The sequence below is a fragment of the Lutjanus erythropterus genome, chromosome 23, assembly GCF_056507025.1.
Source record: "Lutjanus erythropterus isolate fLutEry1 chromosome 23, fLutEry1.hap2, whole genome shotgun sequence".
Lineage (NCBI taxonomy): Eukaryota > Metazoa > Chordata > Actinopteri > Lutjaniformes > Lutjanidae > Lutjanus > Lutjanus erythropterus.
The window spans coordinates 24,976,748-25,000,379 of NC_139339.1; the positions used below are offsets into that span (position 1 = coordinate 24,976,748).

The 23,632-nt window shown below is 41.1% G+C and overlaps 1 protein-coding gene across 1 annotated transcript in view; it reads right to left on the minus strand.

The window, feature by feature from the left end:
- Nucleotides 1-2,999: 2,999 nt before the first annotated feature.
- ank2b (ankyrin 2b, neuronal) overlaps nt 3,000-23,632 on the minus strand; it is a 136,867-nt gene continuing 116,234 nt past the window's right edge. Inside the window, exons 42-53 of the mRNA XM_084711872.1 lie at nt 23,053-23,130; nt 22,438-22,569; nt 22,189-22,338; nt 21,838-22,072; nt 21,374-21,434; nt 9,350-10,330; nt 8,005-8,097; nt 7,262-7,345; nt 7,005-7,169; nt 6,256-6,444; nt 5,894-5,985; nt 3,000-4,251 (exon numbers count right to left, since the gene is read on the minus strand). Coding sequence (XP_084567998.1) covers nt 3,996-4,251; nt 5,894-5,985; nt 6,256-6,444; nt 7,005-7,169; nt 7,262-7,345; nt 8,005-8,097; nt 9,350-10,330; nt 21,374-21,434; nt 21,838-22,072; nt 22,189-22,338; nt 22,438-22,569; nt 23,053-23,130 — 2,516 coding nt within the window. The 3' untranslated portion in view covers nt 3,000-3,995. The remainder of the gene's footprint in view (nt 4,252-5,893; nt 5,986-6,255; nt 6,445-7,004; nt 7,170-7,261; nt 7,346-8,004; nt 8,098-9,349; nt 10,331-21,373; nt 21,435-21,837; nt 22,073-22,188; nt 22,339-22,437; nt 22,570-23,052; nt 23,131-23,632) is intronic.

Here is a 23,632-nt window from a genome sequence, read left to right on the forward strand (position 1 = left end):
TGGCTTGGTGGAAAAGCTCAATGGCACAATTCAAGGGTGAAAATATACTTTGATCGTAGCATATAAAATCTCATTTTGTGTTGTAGTGGTATATTTTTTATCATGATGTTCATCCAGCATATGTCATTCAATACTGCTGCAGTGTTTTGTTTGGTGCTTTCCATAGTGGTTGTAATGAAGGGCTTGACAGCAATATTTATCACCTAGGAACTTACAGGTACTTTCCCAGCAGTATTCTGCAATCAGGCTAGCTATCAGGCCACTATCCAGGCTAGCTATCAGGTCAGCTCTTATCTATTAAAATAATAAATATTTTTGTCTTTTAATTAATTTTTTAAAAAAATATATAAGATTTAATCATGCAAATCTAAGGGAAGCAGCAATTTGCCAGAATAGGAATAACATTAAGGCCCGATAAGACAATATTTGATACAGGAATATGTTTGAACATAAGCCAAAATGTTAAAAGTGGGAGGAGGCTCCAAGAGCCTCCAAAATGTTATATAATAGGGTGTTGAACTTCTTTTATTGAGAAAGAATGACATGACTTCACGTTTGACACATGTACAGTTTTATTGTTCTGCCATGTACACACTGCAGCTGCTATGCCTTGTTAGCGTTTCAGGTTTATTTTTTTTTTAGTCATAATTTGATAAAGTCATACATGCCCGCATAGATATTTGCATTGTTAATATGTATATATTGTTATCACCATGGAAACAAGATGCTCATTTATCAAATCAATGGTCTCTTTTTGACATTTCTTTTTATTCTTCCATTGGATCACACTCAAAGTCAATGGCAACGTGAGGATCGTATTGTTACATAGATAAAGTCTCAACTGTAGATGAACACAAAACATACTTCATCAGTCTGTACACAGTTCAACCAGCGCTCCAATCAAATCCTGTGTGTCTACCATGGGAAAAAAAGTCTTAGCTTTACATTCAAACACACACCCAAACACACACACACATTACTCTCAGCCTATATCAGCTGGAGTGCACAGGGATCACAAACAGACGGCAATAAATAAATAAGGAAGTACAGATGTGACAGTGAAGTCAGTGGAAGTCGGCCTTTGCTTGGATTTGAAGTTGATGTGTCGATCCTTTGATAGGAGTGATAACAAGAAAAATCGACAACAGCGAGTAAAGCAGAGCATCTCTATGTTATGTGCGGTGTCTAAAACATTAAAGGATAAATCTGCTGTTATTCTATGTTGTCAACAAACCCCATGAAAAGACCAAAACCAACAGTGTGATAATCCATCTCTCACTACTTTCTGATTCCTTAGCTTAGCCACAAGCTGAAGACTATTGAAGATATAAACATATAGTTTCTTTTTTAAAAAGTTTCAGTCATTTTCTAAAACAGCTGGTTTCTGCGCACTGTAAAAATAAACTTTGTTTTAACTTAAGAGAAACTTCCTGTAGTGTCTAGGCTGCTTTAAAATTTTAAGTTGACTGAATTTTAAAAGACAAGTTGAAGTGATTTCGAAATGAAACTTTTCTTGTCATATAAACTTGATATTATAATTCAGTTGTACTTGAGACATGTCCACAGTGTTTTCATTATTGTGAAAACAAGAAAACATGACTTATCATCAAGTGTATTAGAGACTTAATTTAATGAGTTGATTGAACTCTGTACAGCACATTCATTCAGCTCATCATTTCAAGTCAAAAGACTTCAAGTTAGAGGGACTCATGTTTAGAAGTTCTAAAATTCTACTAAAATGACTAAAAATTTCAAATAAAATTAGTATATTTGCCTTAAATCAATAAGGAAAAAAAAATATTGATTCCACTAAATTCCTGTATGTTTTTTTACAGTGTAGTTTTTTTTAAACAATTTTTGTTACATCACATTTTGTGCTTCTGTGAGTATTTGGGGCAACAGGATGGTGTACGTAGGATTGACTAATAATAAATGACAGCGGTCAATAGCTACATACCAGCTCCTTTAATTGCATTCATTATTGAGGATGTGAGGCACCAAAAAAAACAATTTATTTATGAAATTGGACTGAGCATTTGTGTCATTACTGAATAATAAGATTATGGTGAGAAAGCCTCGCAATGTGCAGAAATAATTTACTATCTGAAATATTTTCGGGAAAAATGGGAATTAAGTAATTAAAACTCACATTAAAATGCAGTTTGTGCCTGACACACGGTGACTGATTTCCAGCATCAAACATGATTGAACAGAAATGAAGCTGACAGACAATTAATTAAATGGTTAAAGCTGCAGTCAGCGATTCTGGAGAAAGACAGTTGATTGTTCAGTCTCATTCCCAGGTCGTCAGGTGCTGGACGTTTTGGGACAAGGGGGAACGCTTTGGGAACGAGGCTCTCTGTTAAAAATCTGTAGCCCTGATGTCATTGTGATGTCATCAGGGTCACTTTCTCAGACTTGACAAAGCTCCTCCAGAGCTGAAGAAGACACCTTTAAACTGTCTTCAGAAGATAAGAAATTTGCAGAGGCACACATAAACAGCTAAGCTAACTTTAGCATTGATTTTAGCTAACTTTGAAACTATGTTTTATATTTTTAAAGTTGTGTTGTAGAGTTTGTGGAACGGTACAACACTTTTCTTACATCATGCTCGACCTCCCATGATTGCAATGTGTCGCTTCTGGCTATGTCGTCACATATAGATGTTTGAAAGGTCAGCAGCAACCGAAGTCAAAGTTGAAATAATTTGAATTTTGAAAGCAGTGTTTGGTGGCGATTTTGAGCAGTGCGCCATGCCAAGGGGTAGCACGTCTGTCTACTTCGGCGCCATTCCTCTCTCTGTAGGAGCTTTCCACAGCTGATCATGTGTGGATGCCATTAAAGAAAAGAGTTCTAAGAAGTTTTACAACTGTTCATGCGTGGGCACCATTACCAGAAAGAGGAACATGTCACCCATGATGTGTTTCTGGAAAACTCTGACGCTCTGTGGCACAGAGGGCTAAGATGTATCAAGCTGTGGATACACACACAGTGCTTGTTAGTACGATCCATTCATTGTTGGTTTGGCTCTGCACATGGGATTTGTTGACAAGAATTTCAATAAAAGCAGCCTTATCCTTTAAAAGGCTTGATGGATATAATTATATGAGCACAGCTTCAGTTTGAGGTGAGGAAGCAGCACGTGTGAAGGTGGAGGTGAAATAGCGGCGGGTTAAGTGCTCGATCGGCATCAGAACATCACTCATCACTACTTTCTTTCTCAATAAACACACTGTATATATACACACAGAGAGGCGGCAGCTCTGTGACAGAGAACATGTGAATGCACGACACACATTAGGACGGACACATAAACGAAAAGAGGGCAGATGCATCATGGGATTACGAAAGATGTGATCACACAGCCTGTAAACAGATCAGCAGGGTGATGTTTGGCTGTAGAAAGAGTCCATGATGATACACACATTCACTCCTCTCCATTGGTTCTCTATGTAACATTAATCTCATCTGTATGGTGGCCATTCTCCAGCTGAATCGGTGCATGTACAGCAGGTTTAGGTGGGCTGATGTATTAAATGCTTTGACTTTTTTGGACTTTTTTTTTCCCCCACAGTCCAAGCGTGATTTTTTTCATCTCCTCTATGTACAAATGTTTACAAGAGTTCTTCAAGAAGAGGCCCGTGCGTGAGGCGAAACGTCCGAGATGCCCCCTCAGACTTTGATCCACCTTTGGTGTACCGTAATCACACCACAGCAGCCGAAAAAGGTAAAAACATCATCCGACAAAAAAAAACAAAGGGCGCTATCTTTGGTCACAAAAAAGAGCAAATGAAACACAACGCAAAGGAAGGAAGGAAGAGTGTTAAAGCACGAAAAATACTGTTCCATTACTTGACAAAAAGAGGAAGAAAGAAAAAATCCAGTGATCAGCGACGGCAACAACAAGGGGATCTGGGACATGTTGATCCGAGGAAGCTTACGTCACCAAAGGCTTCAGTGGAAGATGTAGGGAGGGGATCAGTGGAAGCAGCTGCTCAGTCAAACCTATCTTCCTCCTCTTTCTCATCTCCTTCCTCCTCCTCCTCCTCCCCCTCCTCCTCCTCCTCCTCCTCGTCCCCCTCCTCCTGGTCGTCCTCACAGTAGCGTTGGAGCAGTCGGTGCAGGTGCTGCTGCAGTGCGTCAGGCTGCAGGGCGTCCGGGGTGTCGTCCAGGCGCTCCAGGTGCACGTGCCTCCCCAGGGCATCCCTCACCACAGTCCTCTTCTGGGTCCGTGACTTACGCATCTGGCTTCTGCGGGAACAAAACAGCAAGTGTTACACCACATCCAATATAACTGATACTGCTCACCCTTAACTCTCTAGGGCTGGGTTGCACCAACAAGAATTAATTCTTAAACCTGATTAAATCATTGTTTAAATTTAAATTATGTTGCACCAAACTTTAAGACTGGCTTAAATTAAAGCTTTTGATTCAATTTAAACCTCTTTAAACCTAAGTGTAGTTTTTACTCTAAACCTAGATTTGATTTTCTTCTTTTGCACCAAAACTTTAAACTTTCAAATGTGATCCAGTATTAACTTAAAACTTACACTTGAGGATGTTAAACTTTAAAATGGCTGCCTTTTTGAGATGGATTGAGCAAAACATTTACGTTCCTTTAATAACAAGACAGACTCAACCCAATCAAGTTTTATGATGCATCTCTTCTTTCTTTCATTTCAGTTGATCTGTTGAAACAGTCTGCCAGTTGATGCCAGGCAGACTCTGTCTTTTTTTTCTTAACTGTACTGTTATATTTTTTTAAACTTCTATCATTTGGCAATATTGATCCCAATAGGTTTTCTCAAAAGAGGAGAAGTTAGAGCTTCTGTGCTGAGCCATCATTAATGGGCTAGCTAGGCTAACTACTTTTTTAGTTAGCTAGCAAACACTGTGACATTAAGTGAGCTAGAAAAGAGTGTAAGGTAATGTTAACTTTTTAGCAAGCTAGCAAATGGTTCAAGGTAATGCTAAATTTTTAGCTAGCTAGCAAACACTAAAACATTTTGTTAACCTTTTAACCAGCAAGCAAGCAATGTAAAGTTTTGTTGACCATTCAGTTTTCTAGCAAAGAATGTAATGTTCTCTAACTTTTTAGCACACTAGCAATTGGAAAATGACATTTTAGAGCGATTAAGTATTTTAATTTTATTACTGGCAGCTGTTGACTGCCATACATAACATAACTCTCAATCCACTAGTATGTTTCCCTGCTACAATAACCTAAAATGTGGGTTAACCAAGCATTTTGTCAGTAACTGAACACAGACCATGCTACTTGTCCACATTTCATGCTTCAAAACTACCTTAAATGTTTTTTTAATCTGGACTTTATTTGCAAAGTTCTGGCCAGAATTCCAGTTTGTTATGAAAACGGGAAACCAAATATCACTCTCTTCACAGCAACCAGACTGCTGGAGTTGCCGTTCTACTGCTCCCTTGATCAGTAGTTAGTTAGTTTGTTGTGTTGGTTAGAACAGTTCTCAGCTTTTTCTCACCCAAGGACCCCTTGCAAGAGATTAGAAAGATATTAGAAAAATATTAAGATTATTTACACCATTTCAACATAGATTACCCATAGGACATATATACACACACAGAAAGAGTGTGTTTCACTCTTAGGGCATACACAAAATAAAATCCTGAAATATGAATATATAATAGTAACTAAAATTAAACCTAATAAAAAACAAAAAGAATATTTATGGATTGAGACCCCCTGGCAGAGTGACGCAGACCCCTAGAGGTCCCCAGATCCCTATTTGAGAACCACTTGGTTAGAGGCTAGAGTGCAGTCACAGCATGCTTTCATGTTCATGTCTGCTAAATGCCCTCTCAGTAAACACCAGTGTCTTTGTGGTAATTTCTACACACGTCCATGCTGCTGTCCAACCTTTTAACCACAGAACCGTCGTCCTGCACAATCTCTTTCTCTACTACATGAGGCACGAGCACTTTCCCAAAGCCTCCAGCATAACTCAACGCCTGGAGGGGACAGAACGAATGAGGACAGACACATCAGAAGGAGGAAGACAAACACTGAGAAAGCTGATATAAAAATAACATGTTATAAAAATTATGTATTAGCAGCACTTGTAAAGATACACTCTGTGATTTTCGTATCACGACCAACAGCACCTCCATGTTTTTTTTTATTTTCTTTCTTCCCCAGTTGATAAGCTCAACAACACCAGTAAAAGTGTGAAATCAGCTCTTGAGAAAAATAATTTTCAATATTCTTTTGGACACACTGACCTTCTCAAAGTCCTCTCTGGCTGAGGGGAGATCTGCAGCCAGTGATGGGTCTCCCATCTGCTTCTCCATCCTCTCGCCTCTCACCACCGTCGTCTTGACAACCTTGCTGACCTTCCGACCTTGCACTGGCTCCACCTCAAACTCCGATGATGTGGCTGCGCCCAGGGCCAGGGGCTCGGAGAAGGTCAACTGGAGAGATGATGGCAAGATGTCAAGGCAGTGACTGACATGAAATGTAGTGTTCTATTACATTAATGTTATAATAATGTAATGTTTTATATAGTTCTGTCACTGGACTAAAACTTCAGTATATCCAATACTATTGCCCTTCCCATCAGCCTCAAATCTGCTTAGTTTTAGTCAGAATTTGCAAATGTTAACATGCTAACATAGCAAACTAACATGGTAAACATTATACCTGCTAAATTTCAGCTTGTTAGCACTGTCTTACAACACTCTACCAACCGGGTACACTGTGTGAGTGTGTTACAGGTGAAGTGCATCGTGGGGTTTTAGCAAAAGCGTCACATTTTTTTGAGTGAGACACCAGGATTTCCAAACTTCAAATAATTCTTGAATGCAGCAAAAGAACAGGTTTAGATAACCATTAATAGCACTGAATGATTTTCTTAATTATCATTATGAATAATTATGCCACATAACCACATAATGTAAACTAAGCATTATATCTATAATTAAAGTATTGCTGCTATAAACCCTTGTGGGAGTAGTTAGTGGATTAGACTGACCTCTCTCTGATCTCCCTCACTGTGAAGCACAGTTCTCTTCACCACTCTGGAGACAGTGTCTCCCTCCTCGATCTGCACCGTCTCCTGATGAGAACCCTCGATGGTCACCTCCTGTGTCTCCATGCCGTCAGGTGACACATACTTACGAATCACCTTCCGCGTGATCTGGAGGAGGAGACGGACAGAGAATAAGTCTGCAGTAAATACTGTGGTCTGCTTAAGATTCTTCATCACGTAGGCTGAGGAACTGTACTTACTTTCTTAACTACCATGTTGCCGTGCTCATCTGTGTACTTCTCCTCTGTGACAGTCTGTGCTGGGATATCTGGTAGGTTATCAGCCTGCAAGAGGACAAGACACAAACTGTCAATTCACATATTACTGCACAGAGGACAACAACCGACATTTGCATCAGAGACAATATTTCAAGAAACATGATATGAATCACCCAAACATGACCAACATCTCAATATCTGCAGTCTATTTTATATATATTTAAAGCTCCAATGTGCAGATTTTTTTCAAATCATTTTCTTTTTTGGTAAAGAAATGCAAAAATTCTGGTGAATTTGTGTTTCACATTGTTATACAACAGTTTCTTTTTTGACACTATCCCTGGGGGTCTCCAATGTCAAAACTTAAAAAAAAAATCTACACATTGTGGCTTTATTTTTTCAATTTACAATTTTTGTCATTTCTATTATAAAGCAAAGAAAATGACACGTAAAAAAAACAAAAGTAAGTGAGTGTGATGAAACAAAAACAACAACAAAAAAAACATACATGGTGTAGAGAGGCTCTTGCACCCCAATAAATATTACTACTGCACTGCAGACAATACCTTTTGAGCCAAGCTTATGTAAGCGTGGGACGCTCTATCCAGTAAGTAAAGTCCAGCATAAAAAGAAAGCCGCAAAGGAGCGCCAAACTTCTGCTAGCCACTAACTCTGCATCACTCCATAGAGCGCTGCGGCTGCACAGCTGCGTCATGCTTGTTTACCTGAATGATAACTCTGCGTCGGACCACCCTGGTGGTCAGCACCTCCTCCTCTGAGCTATCAGAGGACAGCACCCCTAGTTCCTCTGCTATCTCCTGGGAGACAGCACACAACCAGCATGTGTCAATACATCAGGTCTGCACAGTGTTACTACAGCACACTCCTGCAAACAGCAACGGCTGCTCCTTCTTTTCCCTCAACCTCACTTTTATGTTGACTTGCCAAAATGATATATGCACAGACAAATGGAATGAGGGAATAAAATAAATGCCTGTACATAATAGTGAAGTGTGATGAAGAGAAGGGACAGATGTGCAAAAAAGTTTCCACTGAAATAAACGTGCAAGGATGTGCATCAGTGTGCAAAATACATAGAATCCCAGATCCCCCAATTAACACCTAGAATCAACTGAAAAAAGTCAAAAATTATTAATAAATTAATAAATTATATTTGTCATGTTCAAGTTTCAAAAAATGGTCTCTACAATGAAATGCCTTCTATGGGGACTAACATTATCACACATGAATACAATTGGGCTCAATGAATCCAAAGGGATTTCAACTTTCCAATCAGACCAAATTTATGCAATTCCATTTCCTGTTTAGGGGCCCATCTGTGCAGAAATATTCAAGTGTACCATGTAGACAAAAATAACACATTTATACTCCATGTAAAAAACTGCATGGTTTTTTTGCTCCAATCTGCATGTGATCAGCATAAAGGGGAGACTCACAGATACACATGGAACCCATTTGTATTGAGATATCTTGAGGTAAGAGGTAAACCCCTTCGAAAATGGCCATGCCAGTTTTTCCCTTGCAAAAAATGTGCGCAATTTTTGTGCATTTTTTGGCCCCCTTCCTGACAAGCTTGCACGGTTGGTACCAGTTATGTGGCTGTAGTAGGCCTACTCTATTAAGTACAGCGCACAGTTGTCAAAGGGTATTTCACACACTGATGGGAACAATACAAGCAGAAATCAAACAGGTGAAGATGTGAACAAAAAGTGATATGTTATAGAACCAGTTCCTCAGAGCAGTTTGTAAATATAACCAATGCTGACTTCAAAATGAGGGATTGCAAATAAATCACACCACCAATGTCAAAAACAGTCAACTGATGATGCAATATTTAATCCAGCAACTCATCGCAGTTATTAAATTTTTGTTATTTTCTGGAGACATTGGGCACTCATGCACAGAAAAGCAGTTGTTAGCCTCATTTAGTCCATAAAGTGCAAACTTGTGTGTTTCACTGTCCGAGTCTTGAATGCAGCACCACAGCAACCAGCCTGGCCAGGCAAGACACCAGCCAGCGCAGCATTGTGCTCATGCTCAGCCTCTTACCCTTCCCAGGAAGTCGTCATCATCAGAATACCCTGCCTGATCTCTGGAGGGAAGCTCCTCGCACACAGGGAGGTCGCCCTCTGTTCGACACTCCCTTGAACCCTCTGAATCATAAGCAAATTCACCAAGACTTTCACTGCCAGACGAAAAGCGTTTGTAATCATCCACTCGGAGGTAAGCATGACCAGTGTACTGAGGGGTGTCTTTCAGGAAGCTGACATCAGGGCTAGTCCCAGGCATTGGGGACGGCGGTTCAGAGATATGATAGGTAATCTCATGGTCCAGTTTAACTTCATCTGGTTCAGAGTAGTCAGAGAAGGCTTGTCTGCAGTCGAAGAATTCCGTATCCGAGTCTGAATGATGTGGAGATTCCGATCCCTTGCTGATGTACTTTGGTAGAACCTTTGCATCCTCTGATTCTAATTCAGAGACAGTTTTCTCAAATTCTGAGAGGACTCTATTGAAGTCTGGGGAAAAGTCGAAGTCTTCAGCCTTTTCAGGCTCTCCCTTGGTGGTGATTTCTGTCACAACCCGAGCTGAAGCAGAGTCACTGAACACCGGAGATACTGGACTTAAATCATTCAAGGACTCTTGGCTACATTCAGAAACTCTCAGGGTTTGTTGTCCGGAAAATACTGCTTCGTAATCTGGCGGCACCAAAAACTGAGTTGACATGGGTGAGAAAAGTTCACTGGATTGCACTTTCTTAGGTGACAGTTCCCACTCCGAGTACCCATATGATCTGTCTGACTCACGATACGGTGTCTTCTCAGATACAGGTAGAACTGGAGTAACAGCTCTGTGGGTTGTGTATGAGGACGGGTCAGGTAGCTGTAGAGGAACTGATTTCATCGGCTTGTCATCAGTGAACAGCACACCTATTTTACTGGTGTCTTGTACCACTGCTGTAGCAGACAACAGATTGCTTTGAACCTCATCATCTCTATGAAATTGTGTTTCCTCTGGTGTCTGAGGAGGAGCCTGTAAGTAAATAGCAACATAATGTAAATAAGTTCAACAAAAAAGGTTGGTATGCACCATTTAATTGACCTTAACATTTCACCAGCTTAGCATCACATTACTGTGCAGTGACAGATTATTTTCTACCCAGGCAACAGCTCATTAGTGTGAAGCCATGACATGCAAAAACAAAGCATCTTGACATCAGATGAATATATCAGAAAGAACAAAAATATTTAAACATTTCCGACACTTTCAGGACAGATTCCGGACACACTCAAGGAATTAACTGCACTCCATTTTCTTATTAGTTCATCAAAGCACACCAAGTTATTTCGTCCATCCAAATGGTATGTTAATGATTTTGTCCAAAATGGGTGAGTCTTTGCTTCATCGTCATGCTCTCAGTCTTACCCTTTGTGTCTTGCTCTTAACTTCTTCAGCACTGATGTGTTGGACCTTTCTTTTTACATCTTCAGCTGGTGATGGCTCCACAGTAGAGTCTTTTTGGAAGTCTTCCTCATGAACAGGTATACCTTCAGGTTCTGATTTGTGCTGCATCCATTCATTGTGTGACAAAACTTCTGATTTCGGTCCTATCATTTTTGGCAAGTCAGGATTGGCATGTCCTTCCTTAGACTTTGTTTCGCTAGTTTGAACTGACACAGCCAATGGCTTTTTGTTCAGTAATGACGAAGCCTGATCAGGCAATAAAGGAGATGTCACATGACTCAAAAGTTCTGGTTTAGAGACAAACCTGTCAGTCCTATCAAAGCAAAAGCTTAATTCTTCCTCTGACTCAGCAGTTTCGGGGCTTAGTGGTCTTGGGCTATCATCAATCCAGCAATCAATAGGTAAAGCAACAAACTCAGAGTCTGATGAAAAAGACACTGGTGAAGATGATCTGTCAAAGTAGGTAGCATCCATAAAATAAGAGGACAATATTCTCATAAACTCAGGTACTGGTGAGTCAGGTAGTAGTCGTCTGAACTCATTGCCAGATGATGTGGATTCAGGGGAGGATGGTCTGTCAGTCTCAGGGACTCTTGATGATGTGACTATAAGCTCACACTCTGAATCTGAACCCACTGATTCAGGTGATGATGGCCTATGTGGCATGGAGTACTCCTCCAATGGTACTGTAAACTGAGGGATGGGAGAGTCTGGAGACAGTGACCTGTTCTCATTAAACTCAGGCATTGATTCTGGAGATGACGCTCTTTTGTCAGCCATTTGCATGGCTGATTCAAGTGACATGGGCCTGTATTCAGGCAGTGACTGAGATGACAGTGGCCTATCTCTTTCATTCTGATCTTCTGACAATGCAGATTCTGGAGATGATGCCCTGCATTCTGCAAACTGAGATTCCAAATCTGCAAATGGCATATAATCTATATCTGATGCTATAGTTTCAGGTGAAGATGATGCTGATCTCAGGAGTGTTATGCATTCTGGCAATGCTGTTGTAAACTCAGGTAAAGGGGAATCTGGTGAGAGTGGTCTAAACCCATTGACTGATTTTACAGATTCTGGTGATGATGCTCTTGCCTCTACCACCATGACTGAATTAGGGGACATGGGTCTGTAGTCTGTCAAATACTCTGGTGAATAGCGTTCATCATCATCCTCTACATCAGATACTGATAAAACCACCCAATCATCATCAGAATCTGTTGCCTGTGCCTCAGGGGCAGGTATTTCAAATGTGTACTTAGCTTCTCTGTATGGAGTTGCCTCTGAAGATAAAATCTGCTCAATCATTGGTGGTGGTGACTCTGAAAAATGTGTGCTAGAAATTACTTGTTCAGCTGAAGTGCAAAGAAGCCCATCATCAGATTTGGATGTGTCTGTTGAAGCTAATTCATGTGTCACCTCTGAAGGTGGAACTGTGGCAAAGGCATCTTCATTTTTATCGTTTACCTCATTATCTTGTTTGTCATCTGGAACAGTCCTTTCATACTCTATTGTGCTGCCAATAAGTTGCAAAAACCCAGTTTTACTGCTGAAAGTTTCTCCTGCGTACTGAGGATCACGTACTTGAGAAATGAGCTTCCACAGCTCTGCATCATAAATGAGATTATACTCATCTACCATGATGGCTGATTCCTCAGGTGAGATATGTGTCATTGCTGCTGTTACAGTGGTATTATCAGTGGTCACTTCATTGGCCATTTGGACTTCTAATTCAGATATTGATGATTTGGATGCCAAGGATAATTCTTCCTTATCTGATTCAGCAGACTCTGGTGATGCTGACCGCTCTTCTGTAAAAAATGGGTCTAAGGTTTGTGACAAATCATCTGAATTTGAAAATTCAGTTGGTGATGTGTCTCTCACATTCATGACATTTTCTACAAATGTCTTTGTAAAATCAGGTATTGGTGATTCAGGGGGCAAGGGTTTACATTCATCATCTGACCTCTCTGACTGAGGTGATAGTGATCTCATGTCAGTGACTTCTGTGTCATATAAAGCCAAACCACATTCCGTGTCTGACAATATTGATTCTGGGGACAAACACCCATAGTGTGTTTCTGCTGTCATAGTATCAACATTTTGCGTAAACCAAGGAAGAGGTGAGTCTGGTGACAACCTCTTGTGTTCATCAAGTGTTTCTGGAGATACTGATCGAATGTTCCCAAGTAACATCAATGCCACAGGTGACATGGGTTTGTATTCTGGTATGGATTCAACTGATAGTGGCCTCTCTTGTACTTTAGATCCCATAGATTCAGGAGAGTCAGGTCTGTCCTCAACACCATAATTCATGGACATCAAAAAGTCGCTCAAAGCATACTCAATATCTGATTCAATGGATTCAGGGGACGGTGATCTGTACCCAACATTCACAATAACACGTTCAGGCATCGCTGGTGTGTATTCGGGTATGGGTGAGTCTGGTGACAGAGCCTGGTATTCATCTCCAGACCCTCCTGAGTCAGGTGAAGAGGGTCTGTTGTGATAAAGATGTGATCCTAGGCTTATAACAATGTATTCTGTATCTGAACATGTTGACTCAGGAGATGCTGACCTAAATCCAAAAATAGTTTTAGGTAATTCATGCATAAAGTCAGGTACAGGTGAATCAGGTGAAAGTCTGATTGATGCTCGAGATTCAGGAGATGAAGGTCTGCTTTCCAGGAATGTTGGGAAAGATAATTCCATTTCCAAATCTGACAACACTGAGTCAGGTGAAGCTGACCTTAAGTCCATGTGAGATATGGTGGACTCGTGTAGTGCTGGTGTAAATTCAGGAATAGGTGAGTCTGGTGAAAGAGGTCTAAATTCCTCTTTGGATGCAGTTGAACTAGGGGAAGCTGCTCTCTCCTCAAAAAACCAAGGAATACATTGATCTGTCTCTGTCTCTAAATCCTCATCTGAATACACCGACTCAGGTGATGTCAATCTGTATCTTACTCCTGATATAGTGTGTGCATACATGGTGTAGTGCGGTAGAGGAGAGTCAAGAGACAAACATCTAAGATCAGAGTCAGACACCCCTGACTGACAGGATTCTGCTCTGTCCTCAAAATCAAACATCTGTGAAATCAAAGGAGCATATTCTATGTCTGAAGCCTCGGATTCAGGTGATGAGGACCTGTGAGCATAAAACTCAGAATATGTGTCTCGCAAAGGTTGTCTGAAGTCAGGAACAGGGGAATCAGGAGAAAGTTTTCTATATTTACTCAGAGATACAAAGGAGTCAGGAGATGAAGCTCGATCCTCTATGATCACTGGGGAAGATGACTCAATTCCCATGTCCCAGTCAGACAACACTGATACAGGTGAAATAGACCTTAAGTCCATAAGTGATATGGATGACTCACATAGTGCCTGTGTAAATTCAGGAATGGGTGAGTCTGGTGAAAGAGATCTAAATTCATCTTTGGATGCAGGTGAACCAGGGGATGCTGCTCTGTCTTCAAAAAGCCAGGGAGTGCGCAAATCTGTCTCAAAATCAAACATCTGTGAAATCAAAGGAGCATATTCTACGTCTGAAGCCTCGGATTCAGGTGATGAGGACCTGTGAGCATTAAACTCAGAATATGTCTCTTGCAAAGCTTGTCTGAAATCAGGAACAGGGGAATCAGGAGAAAGTCTTCTATATTTACTCAGAGATACAAAGGACTCAGGAGATGAAGCTCGGTCTTCTATGATTAACGGGGAAGATGACTCAATTTCCATATCCCAGTCAGACAACACTGATACAGGTGAAGTAGACCTTAAGTCCATAAGTGATACAGACGATTTATGTAGTGCCTGTGTAAATTCAGGAATGGGTGAGTCTGGCGAAAGAGATCTGAATTCATCTTTGGATGCAGTTGAACCAGGGGATGCTGCTCTATCTTCAAAAAGCAAGGGAATGCACAAATCTGTCTTGAAATCAAACATCTGTGAAATCAAAGGAGCATATTCTATGTCTGAAGCCTCAGATTCAGGTGATGAGGACCTGTGAGCGTTAACATCAAGATGTGTCTCTTGCAAAGTCTGTCTGAAGTCAGGAACAGGGGAATCAGGAGAAAGTCTACTACGTTTACTCAGAGATGCAACGGACTCAGGAGATGAAGCTCGGTCTTCTAAGATCACTGGGAAAAATGACTCCATTTCCATATCCCAATCAGACAACACTGATACAGGTGAAAAAGATCTTAAGTTCATGAGTGATACAGATGACTCATGTAGTGCCTGTGTAAATTCAGGGATGGGTGAGTCTGGCGAAAGAGATCTACATTCATCTTTGGATGCAGCTGAACCAGGAGATGCTGCTCTGTCATCAAAAAGCCTGGGTATGTACAACTCTGTCTCTAAATCCCCCTCTGAATATACTGATTCAAGTGAAGAAGATCTATAGCCCATGTCTGTGTGTAAGGATTCGTGAAGCACCTTTCTAAACTCAGGAATAGGCGAGTCTGGTGAAAGAGTCCTAAATTTATTCAAAGAACTAGTTGATTCAGGAGAGGATGATCTGAAATCTAACATTAACATCAGCGATGTAGGTGAGAAAGGCCTATACTCCGATTCAGAATCAGGTGACAGAGGTCTCTCTTCAGGTTCTACTTCTACTGACTCTGGAGAATTTGGTCTATCTTCAGTATCAGTTGGAGAGTTAATCAGTTGTGCATACTCAACATCTGATTCAGCTGATTCTGGAGATATTGACCTAAACCCAACAAATGATGGAAAGCGTTCAAATACTCTTGGTATGAATTGAGGTACAGGTGAATCAGGTGACAGGCACTGCCGTTCACCTCTGGATGCTGTTGAATCAGGTGATGGATGTCTATGATCATCGGATACTGATGCAAATGACCAATCTTGGTAATCTATATCTGAATAATAAACTGACTCAGGTGATGTAGATCTGCTTTCAGCAGTTGAAATAGTTTGGTGAAGCATAGCTTGTCTGAATTCAGGTATGGGTGAATCTGGTGAAAGTGCCCTAAATTCGCTTTCAGAATTGGGTGAAAAGGATCTGTCTTGCACCTCAATAAATGGCATGTCCAGATCATCCACTTCACTGTCTGACATTACAGATACAGGTGATGATGACCTGCTCCCTGAAGCTAACGCAGTTGATTCTACATATTGCCTAAATTGTGGTAGAGGAGAATCTGCTGCTAACTCAGTAACTGATGTTGTCGACTCAGGAGATGATGTTCTTAATTCTGTTGTCATCATCAGTGACTGAGGTGACATAGGTCTATATTCTGACACTGATTCTGGTGAGAGTGGCCTTGTCTCAATTTCTGATGTCACTGAATCGGGAGAATCTGGTCTCCATTGAATGCTGAATTCTGAAGGACCAAACTCAGATGAATCTTCGAGATCTGAGGCACCTGATTCAGGTGATGGTGATCTATATCCACCAACTAAAGCAAGAGTGCTCTTGAACACTGGCCTAAAGTCAGGCACTGGTGAGTCAGGAGATAGAGGCCTATATTTGTTAAGGGATCTCCCTGATTCAGGAGATGATCTTGACTCAGTAGAAAAAGCATCATCACACTGCTCAAGTTCTGTATCTGACACAGGTTCAGAAGAAGATGCCCTGTGATGTTCCACTGGAGTTTCAGGAACAGCGACAGAAAACTGGGGAATGGGTGAGTCTATGCACAAAGGTCCATCCTCATCCAAAGAGTTCCCTGTCTCCTGGGAATCAGACCTCAGAAGAATCAGTGACTTTAGGGCCTCAGGTGAGAGAGGTCTATATTCTGCCTCAGAGTCAGGTGACATTGGCCTTCCTGCCTCTACTGACTCTGAATCAAGGATATCAGGTTCTTTGCTAGTCTCCACACATTCAGTTCTGCTTACAAAGGTTTCTCCTACATAATGGGGATCATATAGTTGACGCATTAGCTGTTTTGCTGTAAATGTTGCACTAGTATTTGATTGCTTGTCTTCAAGCATGGAAAGAACTGATTCAGGTGTGCCTGATTCCTCATTTGACACTGCTGACTGAGATTGTGCGGTAGTAAGAAATTCAAAGGAAAACTGGGAAACTGGAGGATCTTGAGACAAGTCTTTTAAAGACTCTGATGTTGATAAAATCCTGTGATCAGGTGACACTGGTCTGTCTTCCCCCTCAGTTTTTGTTTGCATTGCTTGGAGAACATCTGCAGTGTCCATCTTCACACCATCCTCCAACTCTTCCTCTTCCACAGCTGAATCCTCCAGAACATACTCAATTCTTGTCCCAGCATACTCAAAAACACCTGTTTTACTGGAAAAAGTCTCCCCAACATAGTGAGGATCATGTATTTGTGAGATGAGCTTCCAAAGTTCAGCATCATAAACAAGTCTATATACTGGCACAGTTATTGCCTTTATAGGTAAGCTTTGACTACTACCCCCCAGTTGTGCCTCTGTGATCTCTGATATTTCTGATTCTGGAGACTCAGGTCTCTGCTTGCAAATAGTTATGTCTACACTTGATTGTGTAAATTCGACATCAGAAACCACTGACTCAGGAGAAGATGATCTATGAGCAGTAAATGAAACTGATTCCATCAGCCCTATTTTAAAATCTGGTATTGGTGAATCACCTCTGTAGTCATCAACAGAAACTACAGAATCAGGTGAGGATGGTCTCACTTCAGAGGACAGTTGTGACAGAGAAATAGCACCATATTCTAAATCTGAACAAACTGAAACAGGGGATGAGGATCTTTCCAGTGTGGTCCAAACAGCATATTCTGTCAAAGCCTGCCCAAATACAGGAATGGGTGACTCGGGTGAAAGTGGCCTGTTTTCATCAATAGAATCTGGGGATGATGGTCTGTTCTCAGCAAATAACGATGATAAAGAGACAGATGCACATTCTAGATCGGAGGACATTGATTCTAGTGATGAAGACCGATCCAATCTAGCAATTACAACTGATTCTGGTAAACACAGTCTAAACTCAGGAATAGGCGATTCAGGTAATGGCGCACTGCTTACAGATGCAACTGAACCACGAGAAGCTGGTCTGTCCTCAAAAACAGATGAAATGTCCAAATCAGTCCCCCGATCCAGATCTGACAATGCTGACTCTGATTCTGATCTATAATCAACTTGAGAGGGTCCAGAGACAGAGGCAAAGTACTGAGGAATAGGGGAATCTGGTGTTAAAGCTCGCTGACTATCTACAGATCTCTCTGAGTGACAGGAATCTGGTCTAAGTGCATCCAGTGCCAACAGCGATTGTGGTGACAAGGGTCTATATTCTGCTTCAGAATCTAGTGAAAGATATCTTTGGGAATATTCTGATTGCAAAGCAGCAGCTTCGTCTTTAACTGTCACGTCTGACTTTGTCTGATAAGACTCTGTCCTTGTTCCAGCAAAGTGAAACACTGCTGTTTTTCTCATGAAGGTTTCTCCTACATACTGAGGGTCACGAATTTGTGAGATGAGCTTCCACTGTTCTGCATCATATGTTAAACTGTACTCTGACCCTGAATAATCGGTTAAGGATGAAGGTATATGACCCTGAGGTGCAGAAATTGAGGACTCTCCAGGTAATTGCTGATCTTCGAGGACATTTGCAGTAAATGCCAATGACAACGGCAAATCAGATTGAGTGTCTGTAAACAACATAGGTGACAGAGCTTTATCAGATCCTTCTATCTCTTCTTTTGTTTTAAACTCAGATGATTCTTCCTGGTACATTGTAACATTTTGCACAGGTTCATTATCAGTTTTAATTGATTTTTTAGATTTCTTCTTCCTTGCAGTTTTTGTCTTTTTGGTTACAGGACTGTGCATTTCCTCTTTTAAGTTTCCTTCATTGTGAAATAATTCGTTTCTAACTACATCAGTTAACAAGACCTCAGCTCCTGCTGGTGATGTGACAATGTTTTGGTCAGATTGACTGACATCAGGTATGACTAATTTTGTCTTGGGGGCTTCAGTTTTATTATGTTTCAGACTATTTTCTTCTTCAGACTTTGATGAAATACATTTCGCATCTTTTTCCTCTTCTGTTTTTGACTCTTCTTGAATAAAAGCTATGTTTGTGTTTGTTTCAAACTTCTTTTCAGCACATGCTTCTTCCACAGTAATTGTAGCACCTGTCAGTTCAAGTGTCATGTCTTCCTCTAGAGGTGAACCAAGTACAGGATCAGACAACAGCCCACTGTCACTTACAGAACCACTAGAATCAGGAGATAAAGGCCTCTTCTCAAAATATGATAGCAATGGCATAGGCTCATATTCTGTATCTGACAACACTGATTCTGGTGATGATGAATGATATTTAATAGTAACAGCATGATGCACAGATGGTGTGTATTGTGGTATGGGAGAATCTGAGGACAGACACTCATTCAATGTTTCTGATTCTGGAGAGGATGCTCTAACATCTAGCACTGCTGACTGTGGAGACATCGGCCTGTATTCTGGGACTGACTCTGGTGAAAGTGGTCTTTCTCCAATATCAGACAAAGATATAACAACCCAGTCATCATCATCACACTTGGATTCTGATTTCACTGGTGCTGGTGGTTTGTTGTCTGTATCACATACTAATGGTTCAAGTGATTCTGTTCTATGATCAGCAAGTATGGAATCCCTCACTACTGCAGATTCAGTTGATTCAGGTAAAACAGATTCAGATTCGTCTCCAGACACAACTGAAGCAGGTGAAGAAGCTCTATCTTCATAGTTAAGCAATTGTAGATACATGGAGCCATATTCTACATCTGAGCATACAGATTCAGGTGAAGTGGATCTCTCCCCTATCATTACAACAGCTGAGTCAGACCAGTTGTGACTGAATTCAGGTATAGGTGAGTCAGGTGACAGTGCTTTATATTCATTTACAGATGCTACAGATTCTGGGGATATTGGCCTGTCTTCAAAAAACGTTGACAACAAAAGTTCTGTTTCAAATTCCACATCTGATGATGATGCTGACACAGGTGAAGACGATCTACATTGAGAAGTTGTAAAAACCTCTTGTTGAAATTGTTGAAATTCTGGGACAGGGGAGTCTGGTGGAAGCTGGGACCCAAAGGATTCAGGAGACGATAGTCTCATTTCATAGAAATCAGGAGACACATGTTCAGAGGATGTAAAAATCCACTGCACAGCCTCTAAAATTACAGACTCAGGTGATGATGCTCTGCCTTCTATGTCGAAAGTTAATGATTGCGGTGAGATGGATCTCTCACCACTATAATCACTGTCTAATGATACTGGCCTTCCAAATGGTCTTTTGTTTGAAACCATTGGTGTTAATGGTCTTTCCTCTGCTTCTGCTGTTAAAAGCATAGAAGTGCCTCCTGGTGCACTAAGGAATGGTTGTCCTTGGGCTGAAGTCTTGACATCACCAGTTTCCCATGGAAAAATAGGAGGTGGTAAGGGAGATAAGGGCCTAAACTGAGGTACTGGAGAATCAGGTGCAAGGAAATTTAACTCATTTGCTGATGACACTGATTCAGGTGATGAGGTCCTACTCTCTGTCAGTAATATTGCTGCATCAGTCACACATTCAGGTGAAGAGGATCTATCATGAACTAAGCTATGAAGTTCAAACATGGTTTCAGAAGTGGATTCTGGTAAACAGGATGCTTCAATCTCATGTGTAGACTCCACAGAAATCACAATCTGATTTTCAGGTTCATTCTGTCTGAATGAAAGTGTTTTCTCAAAGCTGCACTCAGCTCCTGGTATAACTGACACAACATTCTCTACTGAATAAACATCTATCCGCTCACAAGTTGAGTCATGTGACATCTGAATTAAGCTGGCTGAGCTAATGAGATCTGGTTTTTGGGACATTAAACCTGCCTGAGTGGTAGTATCTTGGGTTTGAATGGATTTGGCATCAAGTTCACTTGAAACTGAGGACTGGTAAACATCAATCTCAAGCATAGAGTTTGAAACATCTTCATTAACATTTGTGTGCCCAGCAGCTCCCTCAGCCTCATCTTTCCTGACTGCAGCTTGAATGATGACTCCAGGCAATATGGATACATCCTCACTTTCTGAATCTATCAGGTCAACATCAAATCCATACAGGACTTTATAAAGTCGACGTGAAACTTCATCCATGTGGTTTCCAGCCTTGTGTTTGGTCTGCATGGATTCGGTCATTGAACCAACAGAGTCATTAGTATGCTGAGGAGGCTGAAGCATTTCTTCACCAGGTTGTTGTTTTGTAACGGAAATCTTTTCAGAGGTCTCGCTGGTTTCCAGAAGCTCCAAAGACAGTTTCCTGAAATCTTGCTCAACTTGATCACACTCAATCAAGCTATCCCCAAAATCGGTCATAGACAACGGTCGACTCTCGCATACACCTGTTCGAGAGATATTAGAAGTCTCTCGCCAGGGCAAAGGTGACAAATACTGAACATCGTGGTCAGAATGGGTGGTTTGTAGGCACTCCAAGCTCCACTCCTCTCCCCCCTCTGCTCCCTCTGCTCCCTGACATCCAGCAGGCACGTCATCATCACATGGTTCAACAGTGGGGTGAGAAGGTGGGGGAACTTGAGCGCCTAACATAGGCCCCCCTTTGTAGAGAGGGCTTATCACATGGGATCGGAGGTTGTAGGGAGAGGTGCAGTACAATGTGAAGAAAGGACTTACTTGTTTAAAACTTCCTGTGTGTACCGTGTCTGTCAATTCCTCGTATACTCCTTGTGATGAGCTGTGAAAAAAGAGTTTTCAATTATTAGTCACTGGATGGCTGTTGTGATATTCAAAATAAAATCAGAATATTCCAGCATATTGACATCATGTAAAAACTTAAGGAATAAAGATCAAACAGTGGGACCAGTTGACAAAGAATGGATTGTGGCTGCTGATAGAACCATGAATTGTGCATTGGTCAAATTCACAAAAAGTATAGCCCTAACAAGTGTTTGAGCGATGTGCTACAGTGGACTTGCTAGTTAGCTATCTAGACTGCAAACTAAAGTTAACAGCTCACTTGATCATTGTCTCTGGTGATTGTTTGTTTGGTAACTCATTCATGTCCATGCTTATAGATAAACGGAAACAGCTATAGAGGTGATGTGGGTCTCATGGATTAAACTTTCTGCATAACTTACTATGTTGTCTCCATCTCTTTTTGTAGTTTCTCTTTCTGGGCGTTTCTAAGAAGACCTGTTGCTGTGGAGTCTGCCTCTGATCTTCCCAACGTGTCGTGAAGTGATGATAAACTGGAGGACAGGTCCTCTGCTGACACCATGGGTACCTCTCGTCCCGAGCCTGGACTCCTACGGGTGGCCTCTGTACGCCTGCCTGGCCTGGGGCTGTCAATGTCTTCATGAAGTGCAGAGAAACCTGACAAAGGCCACAGTACATAACTCTTACAGGAAAGTAATTAATTATAACTTTATATGAAGACATAAAAACAACCCAATCATCAGTCTGCTTCAAGTTGACATTGGCTTGCATACCTTCACTATGGTCCAGTGCTATGGTCCGCTCTATTTCTGCATAGGTGTGTGAGGACGTCTCATCCTGAGTGGACTTGATGATCTTGGTTTCAATGAGGTGAACAATGTCCATTCGGTTGATCTTTGTCAGTCTTTTGATCAGTGTTGTTTCTGGTGAAAGAGAAGACAGATTAAGTCCCTCTTGAAGGCAAAACTAAAAGAACCTCTACTTTGTACTTAATAACTCTGACAACCCTACTTATCACTAACCTGTGGCATGTGTTCCCTCCCTGTCTGCCCAGAGTTTCAAAAGGGCATGGCTTTGGTCTTGAAGTGAGTTAGGGTTTTCAATCCTTATCAGGTTGATCCTCTCCTCACTGAAGTCCAGTTCTCGTGCCAACTCTGTGAAGAAAAAGAAGATATAATAATGATCCAAAGATTTGATGATGAAATGATGTTTCTTCTTGTCTTAAGTAATAGGCAAATGTATATTTTCAAGGACCAGTGTGTAAGATTTAGTGGAATCTAGAAGTGAGGTTTAATATTTCAACCAACTGAATACTGCTTGCCTCACCTCACCCTTTCAAGTGTGCAGGAGAAACTATGGTGGCTGTGAAACTTGCGAAAAATGCAAAAAGCTGTGGTCCTCCATGGAAGAGGGCCCTCCCCCTCTGTAGACATAGAGGGCTCGTTCTAAGGTAACGAAAACATGATTCTTACTCCTTGTCTAGACCGCAAACATCAACTTGCAGTCAAGACAGGGTTATTTTAAGGTGATATATTATATTCCATTTCTTCCATTTCCTGCCAATAAATCCCTATAAATCTTAAACACTGGACCTTTAAGTTTGATAGCTTGGTCACTGTAACAAAGGTGTAACTCACCTGTCCAACTGAAGCCCAGATGGTCAGCTATAATGGCCAACCGTTGCTCTTTTCTCTCTGCTTCATCCTGTGGATCTACTGCAAATACCACCAGACAGCCATGAGCGGTCAGAGCCGCAAGGTATACCAATCAAGTCACATTCATAAATGGTAGTGGAAAAAAAATCTTCACTGGCTTTCTTAATAGTTGTTTTTGTTAATTCATCATATCAAAACAAGGAATTGTAACCTAGAACAAGGACATAAAATGCCTGTGAAGAATGGTGATAGACGTTGTGTGACACTAGGACTAAGCAATGTAAATTTCAATCAGTAGTAAAGTATTGACATTATATGTGATTTTTTAAATAATTATGTACTCCTTAATATTTACAACATTTTAGTCACTAAGTTGTTTTCACATGTTCCGTAAAGCCTTTAAGTCAATCTTGAGACTTTCAGCACACATAGAAGGAAAGAGAGACGTCATTACAAACACAAACACAGCGCAAGTGACACAGCCACATGGATTCTTCCACTACAACGGGACTTAACTACAAGAGACAGAGAGGCAGCACCTTTACAGCTACAGTGTACTAAT